General features: G+C 37.8%; 1 protein-coding gene across 11 annotated transcripts in view; it reads right to left on the bottom strand.

Annotated features, from left to right (window-relative positions):
- The window catches only part of Mub (poly(rC)-binding protein mub), a 183,227-nt gene that overhangs the window by 42,072 nt on the left and 119,695 nt on the right, over positions 1-21,460 (bottom strand). For all 11 annotated transcript variants that reach the window (XM_076774530.1, XM_076774535.1, XM_076774540.1 and 8 more), the window contains one exon: positions 16,673-16,928. In XM_076774530.1, the coding sequence (XP_076630645.1) occupies positions 16,673-16,928 (256 nt within the window). The remainder of the gene's footprint in view (positions 1-16,672; positions 16,929-21,460) is intronic.

Below are 21,460 nucleotides of genomic sequence, written 5' to 3'. Positions count from 1 at the left end.
CACTTAACAAACTTCTCTTAATTATTAACACCTTTCTGACGTTGGAAAATATTTATTGTTCGCTGTACCCGACGGCGACAGGGAATCTTGACACGTTTCCGACAGACTGGGATATAAAGAATTAAACGAGTTCCTCAAAAATAGCCTCGAACCTCGACTTTTCAATTTATTTACAAACTGAATGAAATTTGAAAGTGTAGTGTATATAAAGTTTAGCTATAAATATTATGACGAATAAAAAAAGCTAATAGTCTTAGATCGACGATTAACGCTGGACTGAGAAATGATCTAACTTCTCGTCCATTATGGCAGTCTCGACTATGAAACAATCGTCAAATGGCTAGTTTCGAAGCTCGATTGTCGCAGATTTAATCCTTGATCTGCCCCGTCTTAAAGAGTGATAATAAGTCAAGTAACGATGCGTGTCGCGTGCTTAGAAAATCGTATTGGATAAGGTTACAGGCAATCCGAGCAAACAATGGACGAAGATTGTTATCCTGATGTTATGATCCTGTCCTTGGTATTTCAACTCATAACTTTGTTATGATAACCACAACTGTTTTACACGCTCTAATCGCGCGCGAATAATTTAGAGAACTTGTGGTTTGTATATTTCTTTCGCTCTAAAACTTTCTGCAGGTGAAAATTATATTAAGTAAAATTAAAAATCTGTGCGTTTGTGATTCCTTTATAACTTCTGCTATTTCTGTCCACTCCAGATGAAATTACACTCAAAATATAGCCTATTTAATTCGTAAAATTATTAGCTATAAAGCCTTAAATATAATATACAATTTTAAATCTGAGTAACGCATTTACGATTCAGTTTTGTCTCAACTACGACAAAGTAAGTACCTACGGGTAAAATGACAAAACACCTCAATTTGTCTGAGAAAATATCTCATGCAAACCTCAGTCATCCATCATGCTTGACGGAACAATATACTAGTGCCACAAAAATTTGTACAAATTTGTAGACATCTCGCGATGTTTTATTCCAGAAACTATACAGGGTGTTCGGCCACCCCTGGGAAAAATTTTAATGGGGGATTCTAGAGAGCAAAATAAGACGAAAATCAAGAATACTAATTTGTTGATGGAGGCTTCGTTAAATAGTTATTAACAATTACATTCAAAAATTTCAAATCGTTTTGGAAAAATTATTTTCGGTTGCGGGGGTCAATTACAATCATTTTTGGTCATTAGACATACCCCCGAAATCCTAACAATTTTCGAGAAACAAATTCAAGTAGGTGTGAAATTTTTCGACAAAATTAAAAAATTTCAAATCGTTCTAAAAAAATTATTTTTAGTTACGGGGGTCCATTACAATCGTTTTTGGTCAATAGACATACCCTCGAAATCCTAACCACTTTCGAGAAAAAAATTCCTTACCAATAATACCATTTCTGGCCAGAAATGTCTGCCTGAATTTTATATGCGAATCTTTAAAACGTCATAACTTCTGAACGGATTGGACGATTTTAATGTTTAAAAAAGCAAACTACGCGTATTTTGCTGGAGAATATGTAGAAATCGCAAAAATATACGAAAAGTTGGTCCTTGACCCCGCAAAATGAGAAAAACCCCATAAAAATGGTCCAATTTTCAAACAGCCATAACTCCTACAATTGTGAACATATTTCAATGAAACTTTTTTCTGAAGTAGAGCTCATGGGTACCTACAAGAAAGTATTAAACAACTTTTCTGTAGGATGTCAAATGAAATAACTAAAAATCTAAAACGAATTTTTAAGAAAAATCGACAGGGGGTAGGTGCCTAAATTTTTCGACGGAAAAAAAAAATTTCAAATCGTTTTAAAAAAATTATTTTTGGTTGTAGAGGTCAATTACAATCATTTTTGGTCATTAGACATACCCCCGAAATCCTGCCCACTTTCTAGAAAAAAATTCGAGAATGTGTGAAATTTTTCGACGGAAAAAAAAAATTTCAAATCGTTTTGGGAAAATTATTTTCGGTTGCGGGGGTCAATTACAATAATTTTTGGTGAATAGACATACCCCTAAAATCTTGCGCATTTTCGAGAAAAAAATTCAATACAGCCGGAACTTTAAAAGTTAATAACTTTTTAACGAAGCCTCCATCAACAAATTGGTATTCTTGATTTTCGTCTTATTTTGGCCTCTAGAATCCCCCATTAAAATTTTTCCCAGAGGTGGCCGAACACCCTGTATAACTATTGTATTAATAATTTAAAAGTTTCTCCATCTCGAGAGGAGCTTGCACAATATTAAATTTTTTATTTTTTACCGATACTTTTGAAACTATCGCTGGAAAACTTTCACCATTGAGTCTCGAAAATTTAACGACCGAATCAGAAGTAAAACGGCGTCGAGAATGCATACCAAATTACACCGTTACGCGAATAAATATAAATTCCGGAGGGATAAAATTACCGGACCGACGAAATTGACGCTAGGAGCGGCTATTAAAACGAATATCATTTGTAAATGTTGTAACTAAATTTTGAGCGCGGTAAAACTGAATTTACCCAATGCAAATTAAATGAACAGGAGAGCGAGAGGGAAACGTTCCAACGGCAATTGCAAGATTTTTCATGCAATTTCATAACTCAATCAAGTCGCAGCCAGTGCGCGCGACAAGTAAATCGTTAAGGTTGAGCCCGAGGAGGCTGGCCAACGAATCAAAAAATATGAAACTTCTGGTAAATGAAGTTTTTCCGCCATAATTGCGTCGGTCTCAATGACGCAGTTGATTAAAATGTTTCATGCGAATAACGCAAAGAGACTAATTACTCTAAATTCCGTGCAAACGACTAACTCCACGGCTGAGTCCTCGCGATCAAACAAACAAACTGGTCTTTCAAAAACGTGAACTCGTCTCTATTCCTCGATTCTCGATGAATGGGATCGTCGTGAATGATCGCGAACTGACCAGGGACGAGCAAAATTATTATCTGAATAAATACGTATCAATTACTTTTAGTTTCATTCGTTTTATGCAGATTTTCAATGCTTCAAATTTCCTGTAAAAACGCTGCTCGTTGCATATTTAAGTATAAAGAGCTCAAAAGTTCAACTCGTTGCTTCAATGCTGTTGTTTGTGCGTCTTTACGCGATTAACGAAATACGTATTAATCTTATTTAATGTACGTGACGCAAAAGGTGTCCCTTTCACGCGATCTGAGAACCGTCGAAATCATAAATACGTTCGTGAAGATTTTCGTCACGAAATTAGTATAAAATGCTGTAATGGCGTACAGCGAAACCATTTTATGGTTCCTCGACATCTTGGCCTAAAAAGCAACGGAGTTATTAATCCGAGAAGGCGTTTGCATAATTAATTGCCCTTTTTGAAGGCGACAGTACTTTGGAGCGGAAAATTAAGGACTGCTTACAATTTTTGTTCGTGTTACGGAAGGTATCGTTGAATCAGAATGATAATTAGTTGATATATTTAATTTTAATGTTATTTTACATAAAGAACAGTTTATCTTTTATTCGTTGCTCGATATCTTCATACAGATAAGAATTTTACTCGTCTCTGCTTCGAGTGTATAGTTGTGCATTAATATTTTTCTATGCATAATATTGAGAAAAATCGATTTATGTAAAAAATAAACGTAAAATGCATATTGCGCTTGCATCGTTGCACGCAAAAAAGTATCTTCAAAAGATAGGTCCCCATTAGTAGGATTCAACATCATCCAGTATCGATCTTTTGCATCTTCGTTTAGAAAAGAGCTTCAACTTGTCCCAGTTTCAAGAATCCCTTTCTATGTTAGGTTCGGCAACATTCTCGCTACACGAGCCAAATTTGGATATTAAGGTTAATACGAAGACCAGCTCGGCAGGGTTGTCATCTTCAGTCATTTGAATTTGGGGGATGACAATAAATTCTTCGATTTTTGAAATTTACAATTAGGACGATGATATTCAAAATATAACGAAAAAGTCATATATCGAATGATAATAATAATAATGATAAAAATTCCAGACAAATGCAGGGAGTAAAATTTGATTCTATCTCAGAGGGTTCTAAGGCCAAACTGCTACATTAAACTTGATTGAATCATTTAACTGTGGGGGTTGTAAATATGTTTGCGCACTATTGACATTTTCGATAAAGAATTTTTTTTTTGAAAATGCGTAGGATTTCGGAGGTATGTCTATTCACCAAAAATGATTGTAATTGATCCCCGCAACCAAAAATAACTTTTTTAGAATGATTTATAGACCTTGTAGTTACTCCAGCGCTGTACGTGATCCAAGTGCGATTAGGGTTAAATAAAATTATTACGAATATAGCATGACTCGTGGCGAACGGTTTCCCCGACTGAATATTGGTTCTTTGCACGATGCTCTGCTACCATCAGGTCGTTTCAAAGGATCAGCTCTCGCGTACGGATATAGCCGACACGGATTTATAACTCTTTTCCGCCGAAAGCTTTTATTCGCAAAGGAACTCCAATTGTATCGCTTCAAACCATATTTTGTAGGAAGATAGAGCACATTTCCAATAGCATGTGCCGAAATATTAGCCGCAGATACTCGATAATTTTGACGATATAATTAATCAAAGCTACATATGTTTCGAGCAAAAAAGCAAATTAACGTGTCTTCTCTATTTTAGATTTTTGTAATAATCAGCACTCGAGCTTTACATTATTCCCGAGATACGTACAATTAAAAAATAAATTGCCTTAAGTATAATAGCTATAATAATATATTACTAGATTGCACCAATTTCCCTTTCTATTGTACGATCAAATTCTCAGAACTTTTAATCAGGATACGTATAGAAACTCGGTTCGCGGTATATCGATCATGGCAATTATAAATTCGGAAGCAGCGTCGCTTTGTTCGTTCGGTTCGCGTGTTCGTGGTCGCGACGAGAGAGAACCCGGTCGAAATAAACGATCGCGAGGATCCAGCGAAGGCGCCAAGCCCCGTAAATCATCGCGAGCCCTCCCCATGACCGCGGCGACCGAGGCTGGACAACCGCGTCACCGTCGACGAATCTCCTTGGAAGCAAATATAGCTGGAACAAGAAGGCATCGATGAGACTCGGGTGTGGAAGTCGGGGCCTACGGCTGGCCAGCAGCCAATTAGAGAGGTCACTACCTAGCCAGCTCGCGGATCCAGTGCTCGACACCCTCTCGTTTCCACGAAGCGGAAGACGAACTACCGCGGGGATGGGGGCTCGATACTCTCTCGCCGGCAAAAATTGCATCGGCTTTGAATTATTAGACAAACGGACGGTCGATCCGCGACGACGACCGGTTGGCCGCGGGCCCTGGCAACGGTCCAGCCTCTCCAGGAATCTGGACGAGTCCTGAAAAGCTTCCGTCCAAAAAGGAGGACGCTCGGCGACCGACAGCGGTGTCGCCTAGACTTCGCGATGTGGACGGGGGGATATCTGTTCCGCGCGAATCGCGGGCAGATAGCGCGCGAAAAAGACTAGGGAACATGGAGAACGACCGCGAAGATAAGACAAGGGAAGATTGGATCCGAGCCAGATATTTATGTCGATGTCGCCGGGAACGACCGTGACATTGTCGAAAGAATTGGGGGGCAAAATGTCGAGGACCCCCGTGAAGATTCGCGGAGATACCGTAACCGTTTTGAATGGTGGAAATCAATTTCCCGAAAATGCATCTACGAAAATACGGTTTAAATTTAAATTTAATAGTTTGGGAAATTGACGGAGACGCTGATAGAAATCCTTGGTCTTCCGCTGACCCTTCAGTCGTCTGTTTATCGGCTCGTTGGATCAAAAGTCACTTTGGACGTACGGGGAATAAATTATGATAATGGTACCCGATAGTTGACACTTTGTGAATTTGTAATAACGAATAACAAAATCTGTTTCCAATATCGAACGTCGTGAGCTCAACTTTCTGTCGATTGCTTCCTTCGAAGTACCTGATTGTATCTTTAATTATATCTGTGTAACTTTGTTTTAGAACTGCTGTTGCTCGTGGCTTTATTCGTCGTTAAAGAACAAGAGGCAACAGAGTGTTTAAAAATTAATGATTCAAGTATTTGATAAAATTATACTTCAGCATTAGAGCAATTGCTTATGACCTACAATGTTAAGCTCCCCTAAAGCTTGTTATCACTTTAATGCCCCCATAACAGACTTCGCGCCCCCAGGGGGGCACGAACGCCCACGTTGAGCAACTCTAAAGTTTCAGTCTGACATTATCATCGGTACTGTTGATTACATGTAATATTTTTCTTCGACGAATGTACTTCGCGAAAATAGTGTACAGAAATTTTACTAAAGATATGGATTAAAAATAAGCGGCCACAGTCGATAAAGGAACACGAAAATTGGATCGTAAAAACGTGGAAAAATCTTTTTATAGTACACTGAGTCGAAATTCCAATTGTCTGGCACGGATGAGTTTTCATAAGTTGGCGTAATAGTGAAAGAATCCTACAATAATATACCGTACCTACAATTACCTACAATGAGATTTCGAAGGATACAGCGGATCTATGAATTTTTTTGTAAAGTTAACGTTACATTTACAATTGCAGCTACTATTTTATAATTACATCAAATAAAACAATTATTAAGTACTAGCTATGAAGTACGTTAGAAGGGGTTCTGTTGACGGTGGAATATAATAGACACTATCATTAAAATGAACAATTGCATGGTCAACCATCGCTTCGCTTTTTATCGCGTTACATATGTTTATTTTTATTAGATCAGAACTGATTCAAACTGTAATTCTTGTTAACTGAACGACTGTAATTCAGTAGAATGTTCACCAATTGTTACTCGATTTTTCCGAAGCAACAGTTTCATATTCGAACAATAACCGTGTGAAATACAATCGGATATCAGCAATCAGTTTTTATTTATATTCGATTTATGCGTATCTATGGTATTAGCGATTGACGTTTCCCCGGGCATATGAAACGCAAAAAATAATAGCGTTGCGAAAACAAATATCGAGCACCGTCCAGTCGAACCATTTTTATGCAGAACGAGAAGATAAACACACGAGTTTAACGGACGTACAATTTGCAATAACGTATCAAATTCTGTTATTGGCGATCTAGAATCAACAAGACCAACGACAAAAATTGCACGAAACGGCACGCTACTCAAACCGCGTAAAAACAAGCATCTATAGGGCGAAGTAAAAGTTCTGTTGCGAATATATTATCGCATAGATACGTTACGATTGCATTATAGAATAAATTTTGTTATTGTTGGAAGTCTTCTGGAATTATTTTATGTAACGATAAAACTGTTATTCCCGAGGAATTGAGCCGACTTGCAACTTTAGGCTTCATTCCAGATTGGAAAAGTATCAAGATTGCTCTTAGTCATTCTAATAACAATCATAATAAAACATGCTACAAAAAAACGAACATTCTGAAGGATCACGTTAATGCTGTTTTCAGTGATGACGATAATTTAGTGAAAAGGTGATAAACTTATGACATACATGTGATAGAACTTTTGGGTCACCCTGTACGCCAATGAACACGAAACTGTTCGACAAAACCAGTCCACAGTAATTCGACTAGCTAAGAATGAAGTAATTACGCGCTTAGCTAGAACTCGGCCTAAAAAGATCAAGTATCTTAATCGATCTCAGGAACACATTGCGCAACGAAGCCTGTGTCTAATTTGACTGAAAAACATGCACGCGAGAAATTTATATTGCAGCTATTTTTAATAAAATTGCAGGATCATTATTCAGTCTTTATACAAAAAAAATTGCTGCAGAAATAATTAGATTTTGAACCAAAATTATATATACACACCGAACTTATGGTACCAATAAAATATTCCCCAGTTAGAGGAAGATCAATAGTTTAAAAATCGCGGATACAGAGAAACATTCGAAGAGAAAGAAGAAGATGAACACTTGTGCGAGACGTCCGTATGCCATTGAAAGGATAATGAAATCATGATAATTCGCATTGGACCAAACGATTGGCGACTGGCCCTGGCCACTGTCCAGCCAGTCCTAGGGAGCTCGCAGTGCATATTCTTCGTGCAGACATAATGCTTCTTCGGCCAAAAACGCGGCCAGACGTATTTATTTCGCGCGAAAGAGTCTGTCCCGCGTATCCGTTTATTCGCCCGTCTTCCAAACGGACATTTCTGCAACATACGAGCAGCGATTGTGTCTTCCTAGGATTTTTTATTTTGTAATACTTTAGAATACTTCCTCCTTCGCCTCTGGGGACTTGAAAATTGTGTTTGAGAACTCCTGCGAGCCTCGAGAATTCTCAAAATAATGATTTACTTAAAAACCTACAACTTAGTGTGATTTTACAGACCAAAATAAGACGAAAATCAAGAGTGGCGAAATTGCGGTGGAAGCTTCGTTTTAAAGTTATGAACAATTAAAAATTGGGATTAAATACGCTTAGCGTACGCCGAGTTGATTCAAAGCGCCGCATGTGTCTCAATGTTTAATTGATAATAACTTCAAAACGAAGACTTTGTCACATTTTCGTCACTCTTGACTTTCGTTTTGTTTTTGCTTGTAGAGTCGTATCCTACAATGGCGATCATTTATAATTAAATATGCTGTTCAATATTTTTGAAAATTCTTGAAATTGTTTCTCTCTCGAGAAGAAGCAGGAATGGAAATCTGGTAGACGAATTTTGGGAATACTACGGTCAATTACATGCCGAGTGATCCACGCGAATCGACGTACCAGTTTACGAGATGGTTTCGTGGCACGATCAACCACCATTGTTTCACCGTATTTCACCCGAGACCATCGTTTCCCGCAGGCAATCATTTCACCGACGCTGTAATTGAATCTATCTTCATCGTTGGATCTCGACGACAGTTCGCTGGACACGCGAGCAAAAACATTTTTGACGTGTTTATACGGCAATTATTAATACGATATAATCGGTGTATCGGGTTGAATTTAAAGTTGGCGCAAAATTCGGGACTACCCAACGTCGATATTAATAGAAGAACCAATCTATGCGATCGGTTTTGTTATCCCGCTATCGCATGGCGAAACACAAACTCCAAAACAAGGCCAGAGTGTGTAATTATGAAGTTTTTGAAATAAACTCAATTATATCGAACGATGAAACTAGATATTCAGATTCTTATCTATGTTTACTTGTTTATAAAGGAACACCGAACAACGTTTTTCGTTGCGATTTAGGCTCTACACGCTGTTGTGAAATTTATTTAATAAAATAACTGCAAGTAAATGTTAATTTTTATTAAATCACTGTCATAATTATATCCAACGATATGCGTTTATGGTACATATAGGTAATATTGAACAGTGAAGCGGAACACTTAATAGGCGTTTTCTAATTAGTACCTTCGAAAGAAATATACTTGCAAAAATTCGATCCAATTAGTTTTAACAGGACAGAATCATGTAAGATCATTTTCCGTGGAAATTCGAACGGAGCACAACGAAAAATAAAATATAAACTAAACAGATTACTTAGCTACAGAGTTAATATTGCTAGCAGAGCAACGTTTTAAATAAGAGCTAATGGAACCGAATATTTCATTTGGTTCGCTTAAATAAAATTGTATTTCAATGTTTATTTCACTAAAAAGCGACAGATATAAATTTACTGGAAATGTTTATGTAGGATGACTTTAAAGTCTTCAATTTTACAGTTAAAAATTAATAAAACTGTTCAATAAATATGCGTTCCCATATTTTTTATTTCTCAGACGCATCCACTTTAAATTGGAGCATGAGTTATACGTGAGGTTTCGAACTGGCGTAAGAAATACAATAAGGATGGCGGAATACTTATTTGTGGGGTCACCCGAAGTCAACAGTAAAATATTCAAGAATTGCAACAAAGTGTATAAAACGTCAGTGATATTATACAGTATAGCATCGAAGCGCGTGTGGTTGCCAATAGAAGGCCACTTCAAAAATCTGCTGCGAAGTAACCCGGCAACTAAAACTGTCTGTTATTATATCTAAAGTAGACTTGGACATTGTTGTAACAAAACATTTGAAAGACGATGGCCAGAGGTTATTCTGGTAAAAATAAAATAATTGGTACTCTCTTTACAGACAAAAATTATTTTAAAATATTTATGCGTATCTTTTTAAGGGGGCATTTTAATCCTTCATTAAGAAGAATTTACAAGAGTACTTCTAGACGTATTTTTCATCAAAAGAAGCTCATTATTTAGCATTAGGAATCGACAAGGTACCAAATAAATGCTAATGAAAGTGTATCGTAACACTTTTAAACGAGAAAAATGTCTGTTACGAAGAAATACCAATTACTTATGATTCGACTCAATAATATTTCTTTGCTGCAAGAGTTTTGTGTTACACTGTGTGTCTGTTGGATCCCTCAGGTGGAACGGTAAGCTCGCGAGACGGGCGAAACTACCCCTGGAAGGGGTTGGAGAAGATCGACGCCGGGACAGGGAAGCCCCATCGACGTCGTCGCCGCCACCACCGGGGCATAAAAACGTGGGTGTAACGAGATTTGTCATGGAAGTAGTAGCCGCGAGCGAGATTCACGAAGGCCAACCGAGAAGGAGGCCGCTAGAGGCGGGACGACGCGGAGTCTCGGCTAGGAGAAAACGCGAAGAGAACCGAGGAGAAAAAAGGGGGCCACGCGAGAGGGAAACCCTCCAAGAGGGTGGCTCGCCGAGGGTGCGCGCCGATAGGATAAAGGGAGACGAATGAACCGACCCTGGAAAGAGCCCTGTGGAGCCCGAGCACCGTTCAGATATGCAGAAACGTGCAATAATTTCCGTGCTGCACTTCAGCACGAACTGGTATCGGTATATCGGCCTACGTGTGCCAGCGGTTTGTCTGTGTTTGTACCCAGTATGAACGTGCGCGAACGGTGCATCGAGGCTCCCAGGACCAAGACAAATTTTCCCAATGAAAATTTCGTACCAGGAACGTTTATAAGTCGAACGAAAATTAAAATTTACGGAATTAAATTTTTTGTAATGGACAAATGCATTATTATATCTGCAAACTACAATGATAATTTTGTAGATTTTTTCTGGATTATTGTTGCCATTCATATTTAAATTACAAATGTATTTTTTTTCAAATTCTTTTTAACCTTTTGCATACGAAGAATCAGCATGGTATTGCAGTGGAATGCAATTGCTTTCAGAACGATATCAAAAGACCAGGAATGTTCGATATTATACTTCATTTTGGTTGATAAATTAAGGTTCTGTAACGTACAATGCTCTCTACGAAAAAATTCATTATGAACATTGTCCGTCTTGCAAAAATTTCTTTGAAGACGAATATACAAATATTTTATATGTTCCATGTTACGTTCTCGATCGAGTTTTCTCGTTGGCAATTAGAATATTAAAAGATGCTCGTTAAAATCTTTTTCCATTAAATGTAAATATTTAAAATTGGGTCTAAAATGATCCATATAATGAAAAACGTTATACAAAAAATATATTCGGGACTAAATAATACTTTATACATTTCTGGGATACTGTAACGATCAGGCACGGTCCTGATAATAGTATTCAGAGGTACACAGCGTGCAATAAGAAGAGTGGAAATCACCAGCAGCCTAACGGAGATCGAGCAACGCGCGATCTGCCGAGAATCTGATGCACTGCCAAGAATTTGAACTTCCCACCCTTCGCCGATCCTCCTTCATCTATTTCTATTTTTTCGCCGATGGATAAATCACAATGCATCGTTAGGGGATTTCGCAATACCCGCAACCAAGGCGCTTCTACCCCAAGTGTCGTCGAAACGGAGCGCCGTTTGGCAAACATCGTCCGGATTAGACGGAAACAGTGGTTGCGACGGTATTCCGCCGATTTCACGATCCATTACGATCTATTACGGTGTCGAAGTTCTCGCTGGTTCCGCGCGGCACGTTCGTGTGTCTCGAGACGCGACCTAGGCTTCGCCTAGATCCGTAATTAATTGTCGCGCAGGTCCACGGCGTGGTCGTAGCACGAGTAATTAATGCCCGCCGTCTTAGCAATTAATCGTCCCGTGTAGACGTCGAACGAGCCGCGCGTCCCTGTCCGAACATCTTTTCGCGGAACACAATGTGCCACTGTCAAGAGTTCGGCACAATTTTATACGAACGATACACGACGAATATGTTTAATTAGCATACAGAACGTCCTGGACAATTAGATCCATTACATTATTTCTACCACGATTTTATGCGTTTCTATTTCGACCAAACAGTGCCCTTTTACACCTTTGCATTTGGATATATACGCATTTGCATATTATAGCTTTGCAAATGTAAAAACAAAAGAGTATTTCTCAAACGATCGTTGAACCGTTTTTATTCGACTAATGAAACAATGAGAAAAATATTCCATTTCGGTTTGCGCTTTTAAATTGTGGCCAAGCAAAATATTTTATTTTTAATCTGTACGAACAGATGAAACGAAACATTCTAATCCCGGTGCAAACAACGTTAAAATAGATTCTGTTTCCATAGCGACATTCGAAACATTATTTTATTTGCTTTCACAATGGCGTACGTTAACTAAAATAATATTTCCAATATTTCTGCATCGGGTAGTATCCAGGTCAAAGTGTATTTATTTCTGAGTAAACTATTTTTAAACTAAAATGCCATTCTATGTACGATATACACAAAATAGTACGTATTCTATTTCAGTAGTAATATAGCCCTGATCTTATGTCGTGAAAAAGAAATTTAATCGTTGGTAATGGGATGATCCCAGACCTTTGAATGGTAATGCATTTATCTGTAGGGAATTGAAGAGACGATACTGTATAGATTACTTTTCTTATTGATGCTGAAGATTATTCCGAACTCAAATTATTAATTCCTCGATTGGTAGAGTGGAATTAAAGGTACTTCTATATTTAATTTGCTATCCGCGATATTCAAATAATTTATCTATTTATCCATTTATCTATTTTTCCAGTAAAGCTCGTAACGTGAGAATTTTTTTTTTAAAAGAGATCCTACTTGAACAATTTAAGCTAAGTATTTCCTCAACTGTATCTACCTTTAAATAAATTTTGCAGTTGATAATAAATAAATTGAAATTACCATGAATCTGTTAATATTTTTCACAGATTTTGCTGTTTATTGTTTTATAAAAAATTGGCTCAGCGACACCACGAGTACATTTCACCTGTTTTTTCTTTTTATTCTGGATTCGGTATTATGGCGAGGATTTATCCGACCGAAAAATTCGTTTTAACACCCTATTCCAACAATTTTTGTTTTCATATTGCGAGCAGAAGTTTGTTATTCGCGTGGTGGTATGGACGGATCAATATTTTGTTAATTATTCTGTGTCCGAAAAAAATACGAAAGTTTTCAAATTCTTACGTTTAGATTGAAATGGAAAATTGAAAATAAAATTATTTTTAGTAGAGACTCGTTGGAGGTATAAGTTGAAAATGAACAAATTTCGGTCTGTGTTGTCGATCTATGAAATAGTTTACGATCAATAAAAAGTAGTACCACATCATCGGTTGCGAAACTGTTAAGTACCCGAGCACTTTCACGCGCAGTTTACCGAAGTCATCGACTCGCAAGGCTCGAAATCAGAAACGGAGCAATAAAAGTTCGCTCGATTTCCTTTCTTCTTTTTCTCTGAGCGCGAATATCGCTTGCTCCGCGCATCCATGACCCGAGTCAACAATAAATCGGTTAGCGCGCGTGCCAAGAAGATGCTCGTGGTTCGTGATTTCATTTTATTTTCGACACGAGTTCGCTCTTTCGTACCGTGTTCCTTGTATTCCTGTTTCCCAACAGAACCACGAAGAGAACACGGATGCGAATATAAACTCCCCTAACAATTCCGTTCAAACCCTCTACAACCAGCGGTTGCCAACCTTGGGGAATATAGAAACCACTATACCGGATATTTAACCCTTATAGTTCGGTCGAATCAAACTTCGAACTGGGAATAATTCTCAACTCCAATTTTATTGCATCGTATTGTCCACGTGGCTCTGACAAATGATTACATTACTCTGATGTGTAAAAAAAAACATTGCACTTCACGATATTTCCATTTTATTAAAAATCACGCCAATTTTCTTATTCTAGTACTTTGATACTTCTGAATTTTATTAATACTATAATTGTCGAGTGCATCGTTAAATTTTCTTTTCTGGCACTGCGTGTTAACATAAACAAGTTAATTAATTGTAGCAATCGACTGGTTTGACAATCGCTGCTCTATACTCTTGTCGTTCATATTTGCTTTTCAAGCAGCACGTGCACTACTAAATTTGCGATATTATATGCGAGGACAAGAAAAAAGAACAGGACGAATAGGGATTCCCGTTTATATTCAACCGGGGTGCTTTTATTGCGGGTATAACCTGCGTGTGCAGAACCGCTACAAAGTGTGGGTCGGAGAGTTTCTTGGGTCACCGAATTTCATTTACAGTTTAACATTTTCGTTTGGGTAAAATTAACCAAAAATGGGCGATGAGAGGGGGTATCAAAAGGATTAATATAAAATTCAGGGCACAAATTTTTAAATACATTTTTGTAATTGCTTTTAAATCAAAACGAACTTTGGTGTTTTTATATTGCCTTCATATCGAGCGAAGTATACGAAATCGTATTAGAATTTTATTTTAACAGAACAGAGACTAGTCGAGGAAGTGGTTAAAAAATTCTTGAATCGTAAAGGGTTAATTTTAACTCAGAATGTAGTTCTGAGTATTGTTCCGCGCGAAAGTGAACGTCTTCCGGGTGCACCGTGCCCCGTTAGCACGTGAAAACGTGGACGGGATGCGGAATGCAACGAAACGTGGCTCGTAAACATACCACAATAAACTGTCAGAAGGCAAGAGAGTAGTAGATCGACGAACGACGCTCGAATTTACACCGGCTACGCGAGCCAAGACGACACCATCCACGTCCTGATGCCATCGATAGTCGCGTTTTTTATTTTCGAATCGCGCGAAAGGGTGGTATTTTCGTCGGACTTGGATTACCTTCCGAAAATAATCGGCGCTACGCGTTCGAACGGATTCCTCGAATTCTTTAATTTTTCGAAACGACTTTTATCGGAGATGGACAACATTTTATTCGAATAAAATTATTTCAGATATTTAGTCGATCGAAAAACATTAAACGTATTTCACTTACAATTCTATTTACCGAGTATTTTGATTCGCCAAAGTGTCCAAACGTTTCAATACAGATAAGTTTCAGACTTAGAAATAACACCATCATTGGATGCAATGCTTCCAACGTGGGCCGAAATGATATATCCGTGTTTTTGTGCAACGTTGTGCAATAACGTCTCCTGATTTATATTTGCAATTTGTCTTCCATGCTAAACGGAATTGCGTCGAATGAGCGTATCCACGAGCACCGCGTATTCTTATGTAATTGTTGGACAATTGATTCAGTTAAGCTTCGACTTGTAGAGTGGCATACCTTGGCTCACAATTAACAAAATGGGTCAAGTTTACCTCGATAAAAGGTAGACAAAGACTGCACGTAGAATAAAATTTAAATGTTCGAACTATACGCGTCAAGCCTAACGTATCAACCTCTAATTTTAACCTACATCTACAGGAGAGTAGGTTAGTTATAGATTCCTTGTTGCTACGTGTAAAATATAAGATGTAATAATTCAGCAACTCTAGAGATATAAGTAATTAAGATAATATACGTAGGAATATGCACCATGAATATAAATCTTTGCCATCGAAGCGATCGTGGCGTAGATGGGATAAACCAGTTTCTGCGCTCGAGGTCACGGGTTCAATGTAATTTTTTTTAAATTACTACCATTTACAATTGCGTTAACCATATGCACGATGTCGGTCGGTAATCTATCATGCATGCATACGAAAACTTAAAACTGACAACATAATGAATGTTTTCTTGCTGTAGCCACACTTTTGACTTCCTTCGAGAAAGCAACTTCATTAACGTCGTAAAATACTTTTCAAAACGTAATTCATATTCCAACCAACTGCTGAATTATTTCAGAAGCAAACGTTAGAGTTTATAAAAACTTCATCAAAGTCGATAAATCCGCGTTGAAAATAAATTATAATGTATTCTTACGCAATATTTAATAATAGAATCGGAAAAATTGCTGCCAAAGGTATTTCTCTGTTTGAAAGAGAAAAACGGTACGTTTAGGCCATGTACCAATGAACGTGTCCGCGATGCCAAATTGTTCCTATGTTTTCAATCTACGTACGACTAAGATTCGAAATCCTACGTGACTGTTACAGTTCTCTAAAAATCTAATTTAAAAAAAAAAAAAACATCAAATGGACGAGACTTTAATGCACAGTCGTTTCCTGTATTCTGTATCTTTAAGTCAAACGCATCGATTCGAACCTTTATTATTTTTAAAAGTCTGTCTACAGTAGATTAATCTAAATTAAAAAATGTACAAGATATTTTACACCCTCTGTGAAGCAATCGAGGGTTGATTCTATTAATTTGAATCACTATAGCGTTCGAATATTCGACAAGTGACCTCGGTCCTGGTTAAAATTGAAGGGAGACAAAGCCGGGTTCAGCCCATTATCAGTGGACCCCAGAGTCTCGTATCTTAAATTGCAAGAAACGTTGAGAGCATACTCGGGGCTCTTCGGTTTACAAAATTATTAACAGGTGGTTCTCGAAGGGCCACGTCGGTTAACGAACCGAGTAACCTAACGGTTAATCGATAAACATGACCGCCAAATCTATTGTACGACTTACCTTGCCCTGCATGATCAGGCGGATGGTTAGGGTGACCGACGGGTCATCGTTCAAGGTTGGTTTTGCATCCATACCGTCCATAACGAATTCACGGATTCTGTGATTGCGATGGGAGGTCTTCTTCTCGAGATTTGCGGAGGGAAAGGGTGTGGAGGAGGATAAGGAGGACAGGGGAGAGGTTAGGCGAGTGATTTTGGTTGGAGGGGTCTCGGGGGACGTGCTTCTCAAACGCTCCCAGGTATGCTCAGTCCTTGCACTGCAATCAGAATATTCGATGGATTATGAAACGATCTACGGAATGCTGGTCCGACATCAGACATGCTGTAATGGCCGCTCATTATTTCGCGTTACGCGCTACGTGGAAAACTTTTGTCGCAGGATGATACCAATCAACGTTTCCCAACTATTTCCGGCCTAGTTGCCTTCCTGTAAAATATTTTTTCGACTAATCTCAATAAAAAAAAAAAAGGGGGGGGGGGAAAAAATATGATTTTTTTAAAGCGCTTTAATAACTGCATTCGATCTAGAATGTTAATGCCCCCCTAAAGATTACTGTCATTGCAACATCCCACAACCGATAATATAAACGAATCGAAAGATTAAAGTGAATGCAGTTGGACGAGAAAACTTTTCCAGTGTCTTACGCATCAGAAAACGAATACTTTTTATCTGTTTTCTGGTGGCTATACGATTTGTTGTGTTAGTCTTACGTATTACATATTTATGAAGATGTAACTACTTCGAAGTTTATAAATGGCACAGTACACTTTTTATACTACCACGTCGTAGTTGATAAGAAAGCGAATTTACGACCTTAACCTTCAGTATATAGAGAACATTTAGCGATAGTAAATATTACTTATCATTGAATTTGTTTCTTTTTCATGGTTACATCATAATGCCACAAAAAGTGTTGATTTTAGAAGTCAAAGCCACCCCATATGGTAGCTTCTAATAGATCGTTGCAATTACAAGTACAGATTTTATCAAAGTTACGTCTTCTTTTAGTCTTATAACTCAAAATATTTCCCAAGAACGAGAATTAGACAAAATACAAAGGTTACGCAAATTATAAATTATATTATTTTGTCTCATATTAAAAGTTAATTAAAGAATTTGTGTTATTCAAAGTGTGTTATATTTTTGTGTAACTTTTCATCTCCGCGATATGTGTATTGATTATTTTGTCTCGTTTCGCCATTAATCTTCGTCATACGCATGATTATAAAATCCATCAAGATGATGAACTTTTCACGTGATGGATGAAAGGGACTCTGTAGTATTTGAATAATTGAGACGTTAGTATTTTCCATAATCAACGAAACTTATTAAAATTGTCGACAAATTTCGCCAACTAAAAACAAGATATGATTAATTTCAGCCGAGAAAATTACACTGTAGCAATTAACTTAAATATAATTTATGATTAAATGTACTTTCCGATCAATAACTCAAGTCAAAAATTTTGATTCATCTTAGTAGTTGTTTTGCTCGAATAATAATTCATATGGAATATAGAATTGGTAAGAGAAAGCAATTAGAAACATACATTAACTCTAAAAACGAAACGAAACGCATCAAGTTTCGCAAAAAGGAGCAACTTTTCGCTTTGGAGTTAAAATGTGTTCCCAATTGCTTTTAATAGCCAATTTAATAATACACATGAATAAGTAAAGTTCAATATTTGACTGAAAGCATTAATTTATTTGCAGGGTCATTTAGGTGATATTTTATACATTTCTGATGCTCTTAATTCAGCTTTGCCATTTTTAAAAGTTATTTTGTCTTATGTCGTCATGAATTTTCGTAAATAGACGTAAATTTCGAGGAAAGAATAATTGCTAATGCGGAAAATTCGAGACAAAGGAGCGTTAGTAATTTTCTCCGTCTTTTAGCAACGTATAAATTCTATTTCCGACGAAAATCAACACACGTAAGTCGTAAAGTAGACTACAATCGCAACTGCATCAAGAAAATTACCGTTAAAAATACTGTACCACGATCAGAATTAAGCCCAAATAACTTTGTAATTGAAATACATCTAAAATATTAAATATGCATACATTGAATGTTTACAAATATTATAGTTTTAAAATTTCTTTAATTTACTAATAAATTTTTGCCTACACAACTGTTATACTAAAGCTAGGTAAAGCCAGATTTAGACGACTTTTTGAAATACTTTTTGCCCATCCCTGACACAAGAGTTCCAGGAACAGAATGCAGGTTCGCGCGGACTCGTTGGCTCGCATAATTCATACGCCCAGTGTCTGGATGTATTTCTATTTTCCACGCGTACAAAGAAAATTCCGTTTTGGATTGACACTATTTTAAAACGCGCACGTGGTATCAACGGCCCTCTGTTCCTTTGTTACATCTAACGAACCGCTTCCTCATTACGGGCACGCGTATAGAAGCCACTTAAATGGAACTTTCTATCACAAAGAAACCGTCACGGGAATTAAACGGTGTAGCGGGAAAACGGAAAAATAAGTTCGACAAAGACTTTACGCGGAAACGTTATAAGGTACGCTTGACCGACCTTGAGTCACCAGAGACGTCCGCGTCAAACTTACAGAAGATACAAGACTAAGAAACTATTAGGGTGGTCCATAATTTTTCTTTCCTAGTGCAACATTGGACACCGAAAGGAATAATTTTAAATCGCATTTTTCTCGAAAAAATCACCCAAACGTCGAGTTCCGAGAAGGGCATGACAAAATGGGACTTGGGAGAAAAGTTTCAGCATTTATGAGTGATAGTGCGTAAAAGGGGTTCCTACGAATCGTTTGCCATTGAATTAAAATGTTACGAGGTGCGCACGCGAACGTTCTAACGATAAAACACGGGTAAAGGGATTCACGGTTACGAAGTGCTAGCCGTTCCAGGAAAACTAAGTATAATGCTTCTGGGCTATGGCTTCGCGCGTTCAGTTTTCAGGTCAGGCGATAAATACATAAAAGTGCGACCAAGTGCCTCTCGGAGGGGACACCGAGCACGTACACCGTTGCTTATTTTACTTTCATGCAACGGATGCAATTATGTATTCGAATCTCGAGTTTAAGGTTCACAGTCCGATTCGTCGTTATCTCGACTATCGCTCGATTGCCTTTATCTACCAGGAGACGATGAAATTCATTTAAAAATACAACGCTCGACCTTTAGCTTTCGAAACAATTCCTTTGTACAGATACGGTTTTGGTTCGGTCAAGTTATACGGGGTGTTTCGAAAGGGACGAGTCGGAACAAGCATATTCCTCGCGCGTAAAGAGATCAGAAAGTCCTTTATCATTTTACAATCGGAGGCTTCGTTTTCGAAAAATAAACAGTTAAAGTTCAGTGACGTCACTGCCGGCTCGCGCAATTTAAATCCCAGTCAGCTGATCGCTCGGCGTCACGTGCACGCACTCAAACACGTGTTCGTGACGTTTTTACATACAAAAACTTTAATTGTTTTTAAGAACCGAACTACTGTTTTTATCTAGAAAAGTGACAACACTTTATTAAGCGGTAAAAATAAATTTTTGTCGACCAGGATTTTATCCATTATTTCCATTACTAAAACAAAGATGAAACGCACGCGGTGTACTATTTTTCACCTGGTGCATGTTAATTACGACGCACGAGATTACCGATTGAATCGAGCGCGAAAGATTCCATATACATGTGTGCGGGACTCCTCTAATACAGTAGAATCTCGATACATGATTAAATGCGAGCCTCGTTCGTTGCATTCTGTTCACGAGTGGAGGAGATGGTAGCTTAGTAACGAATGATGTTCGAGGTGGAGCGACCATACGTGATATATGCTGTGTAAGCGTAGCTTCCCAATTGAATTGGTTATTCCGATCATTGGTCGAGTCTCGATACTTGGAAGAATTTTCTGCCTCCTTGCAATTATCGAGGTTCTACTTTTGTATTGCTCGCTCATCTAAATGCATGCCCTTAATTATTTCTTTAACTATTGCAAGTACACGAAGGTTATCCACGTAATGATCACTTGATTCGACATACATTGTTATGGATTCAAGAAAATAACGTAACCCGATAGTGAAATGGAATTTTTTTTATCATTAATGCCAGAGATTATGCACATTTTCTACTTTGTAACGAAACCATAAATAATTAAATAATTAAGTAACTAAGTAACTGTATAGCGTGCCCAAGTTAGGAATAGGTTCTTAATTATTTTTTAAATTACTACTGGAACAAAAAATTTGCGCATACTCGTCGACCAAAGATAAAATAAAAATAATTAAAAATATTAATAATAGCCTGTGAAGATGATAATCCGTTTTGTTTTCGAAGTACCACTCTGTATACGTTTAAACCACGTATACTGTGTAAACTGTCTTCTATTCGCCGTAGAAAACAGAAAGGGGTTCTCACGTTCGTTGCTACGCCCCTTTCTCAATGCCCCCCACCTCTGTTAAAAGTGCGCCAGACGGGTTTCTTGCTCTGTCCGTTACGAACGGCGCTTTCAGCTTGCACGTCTGGCTGCGTGTGTCACACACGTAGCGAGAGACACTTTGTTTCGACAAAGCCACTGATCACATGCTCTGCATGTTGCATTATCAAACAGAGGTGATATCTCGATCAGACCTTTTCCATCGGTCTAATATATCGATCGCACAATATCTGAATTTTTAATGGTCGCTGGATTTTCACGTAATAATGCACCGAACGTATTACACGATATTGCTGTACGCAATGCAACCGCTTAATATTGACCCATGCTCAAGTTGATTTTAAAACCGTAACGTATACGCAAGGTTAATTCTGTACTGC

Source organism: Colletes latitarsis, chromosome 10, assembly GCF_051014445.1.
Source record: "Colletes latitarsis isolate SP2378_abdomen chromosome 10, iyColLati1, whole genome shotgun sequence".
Lineage (NCBI taxonomy): Eukaryota > Metazoa > Arthropoda > Insecta > Hymenoptera > Colletidae > Colletes > Colletes latitarsis.
The sequence above is the reverse complement of the archived record's forward strand: the minus strand, read 5'-3'. Positions and strand labels throughout refer to the sequence as shown.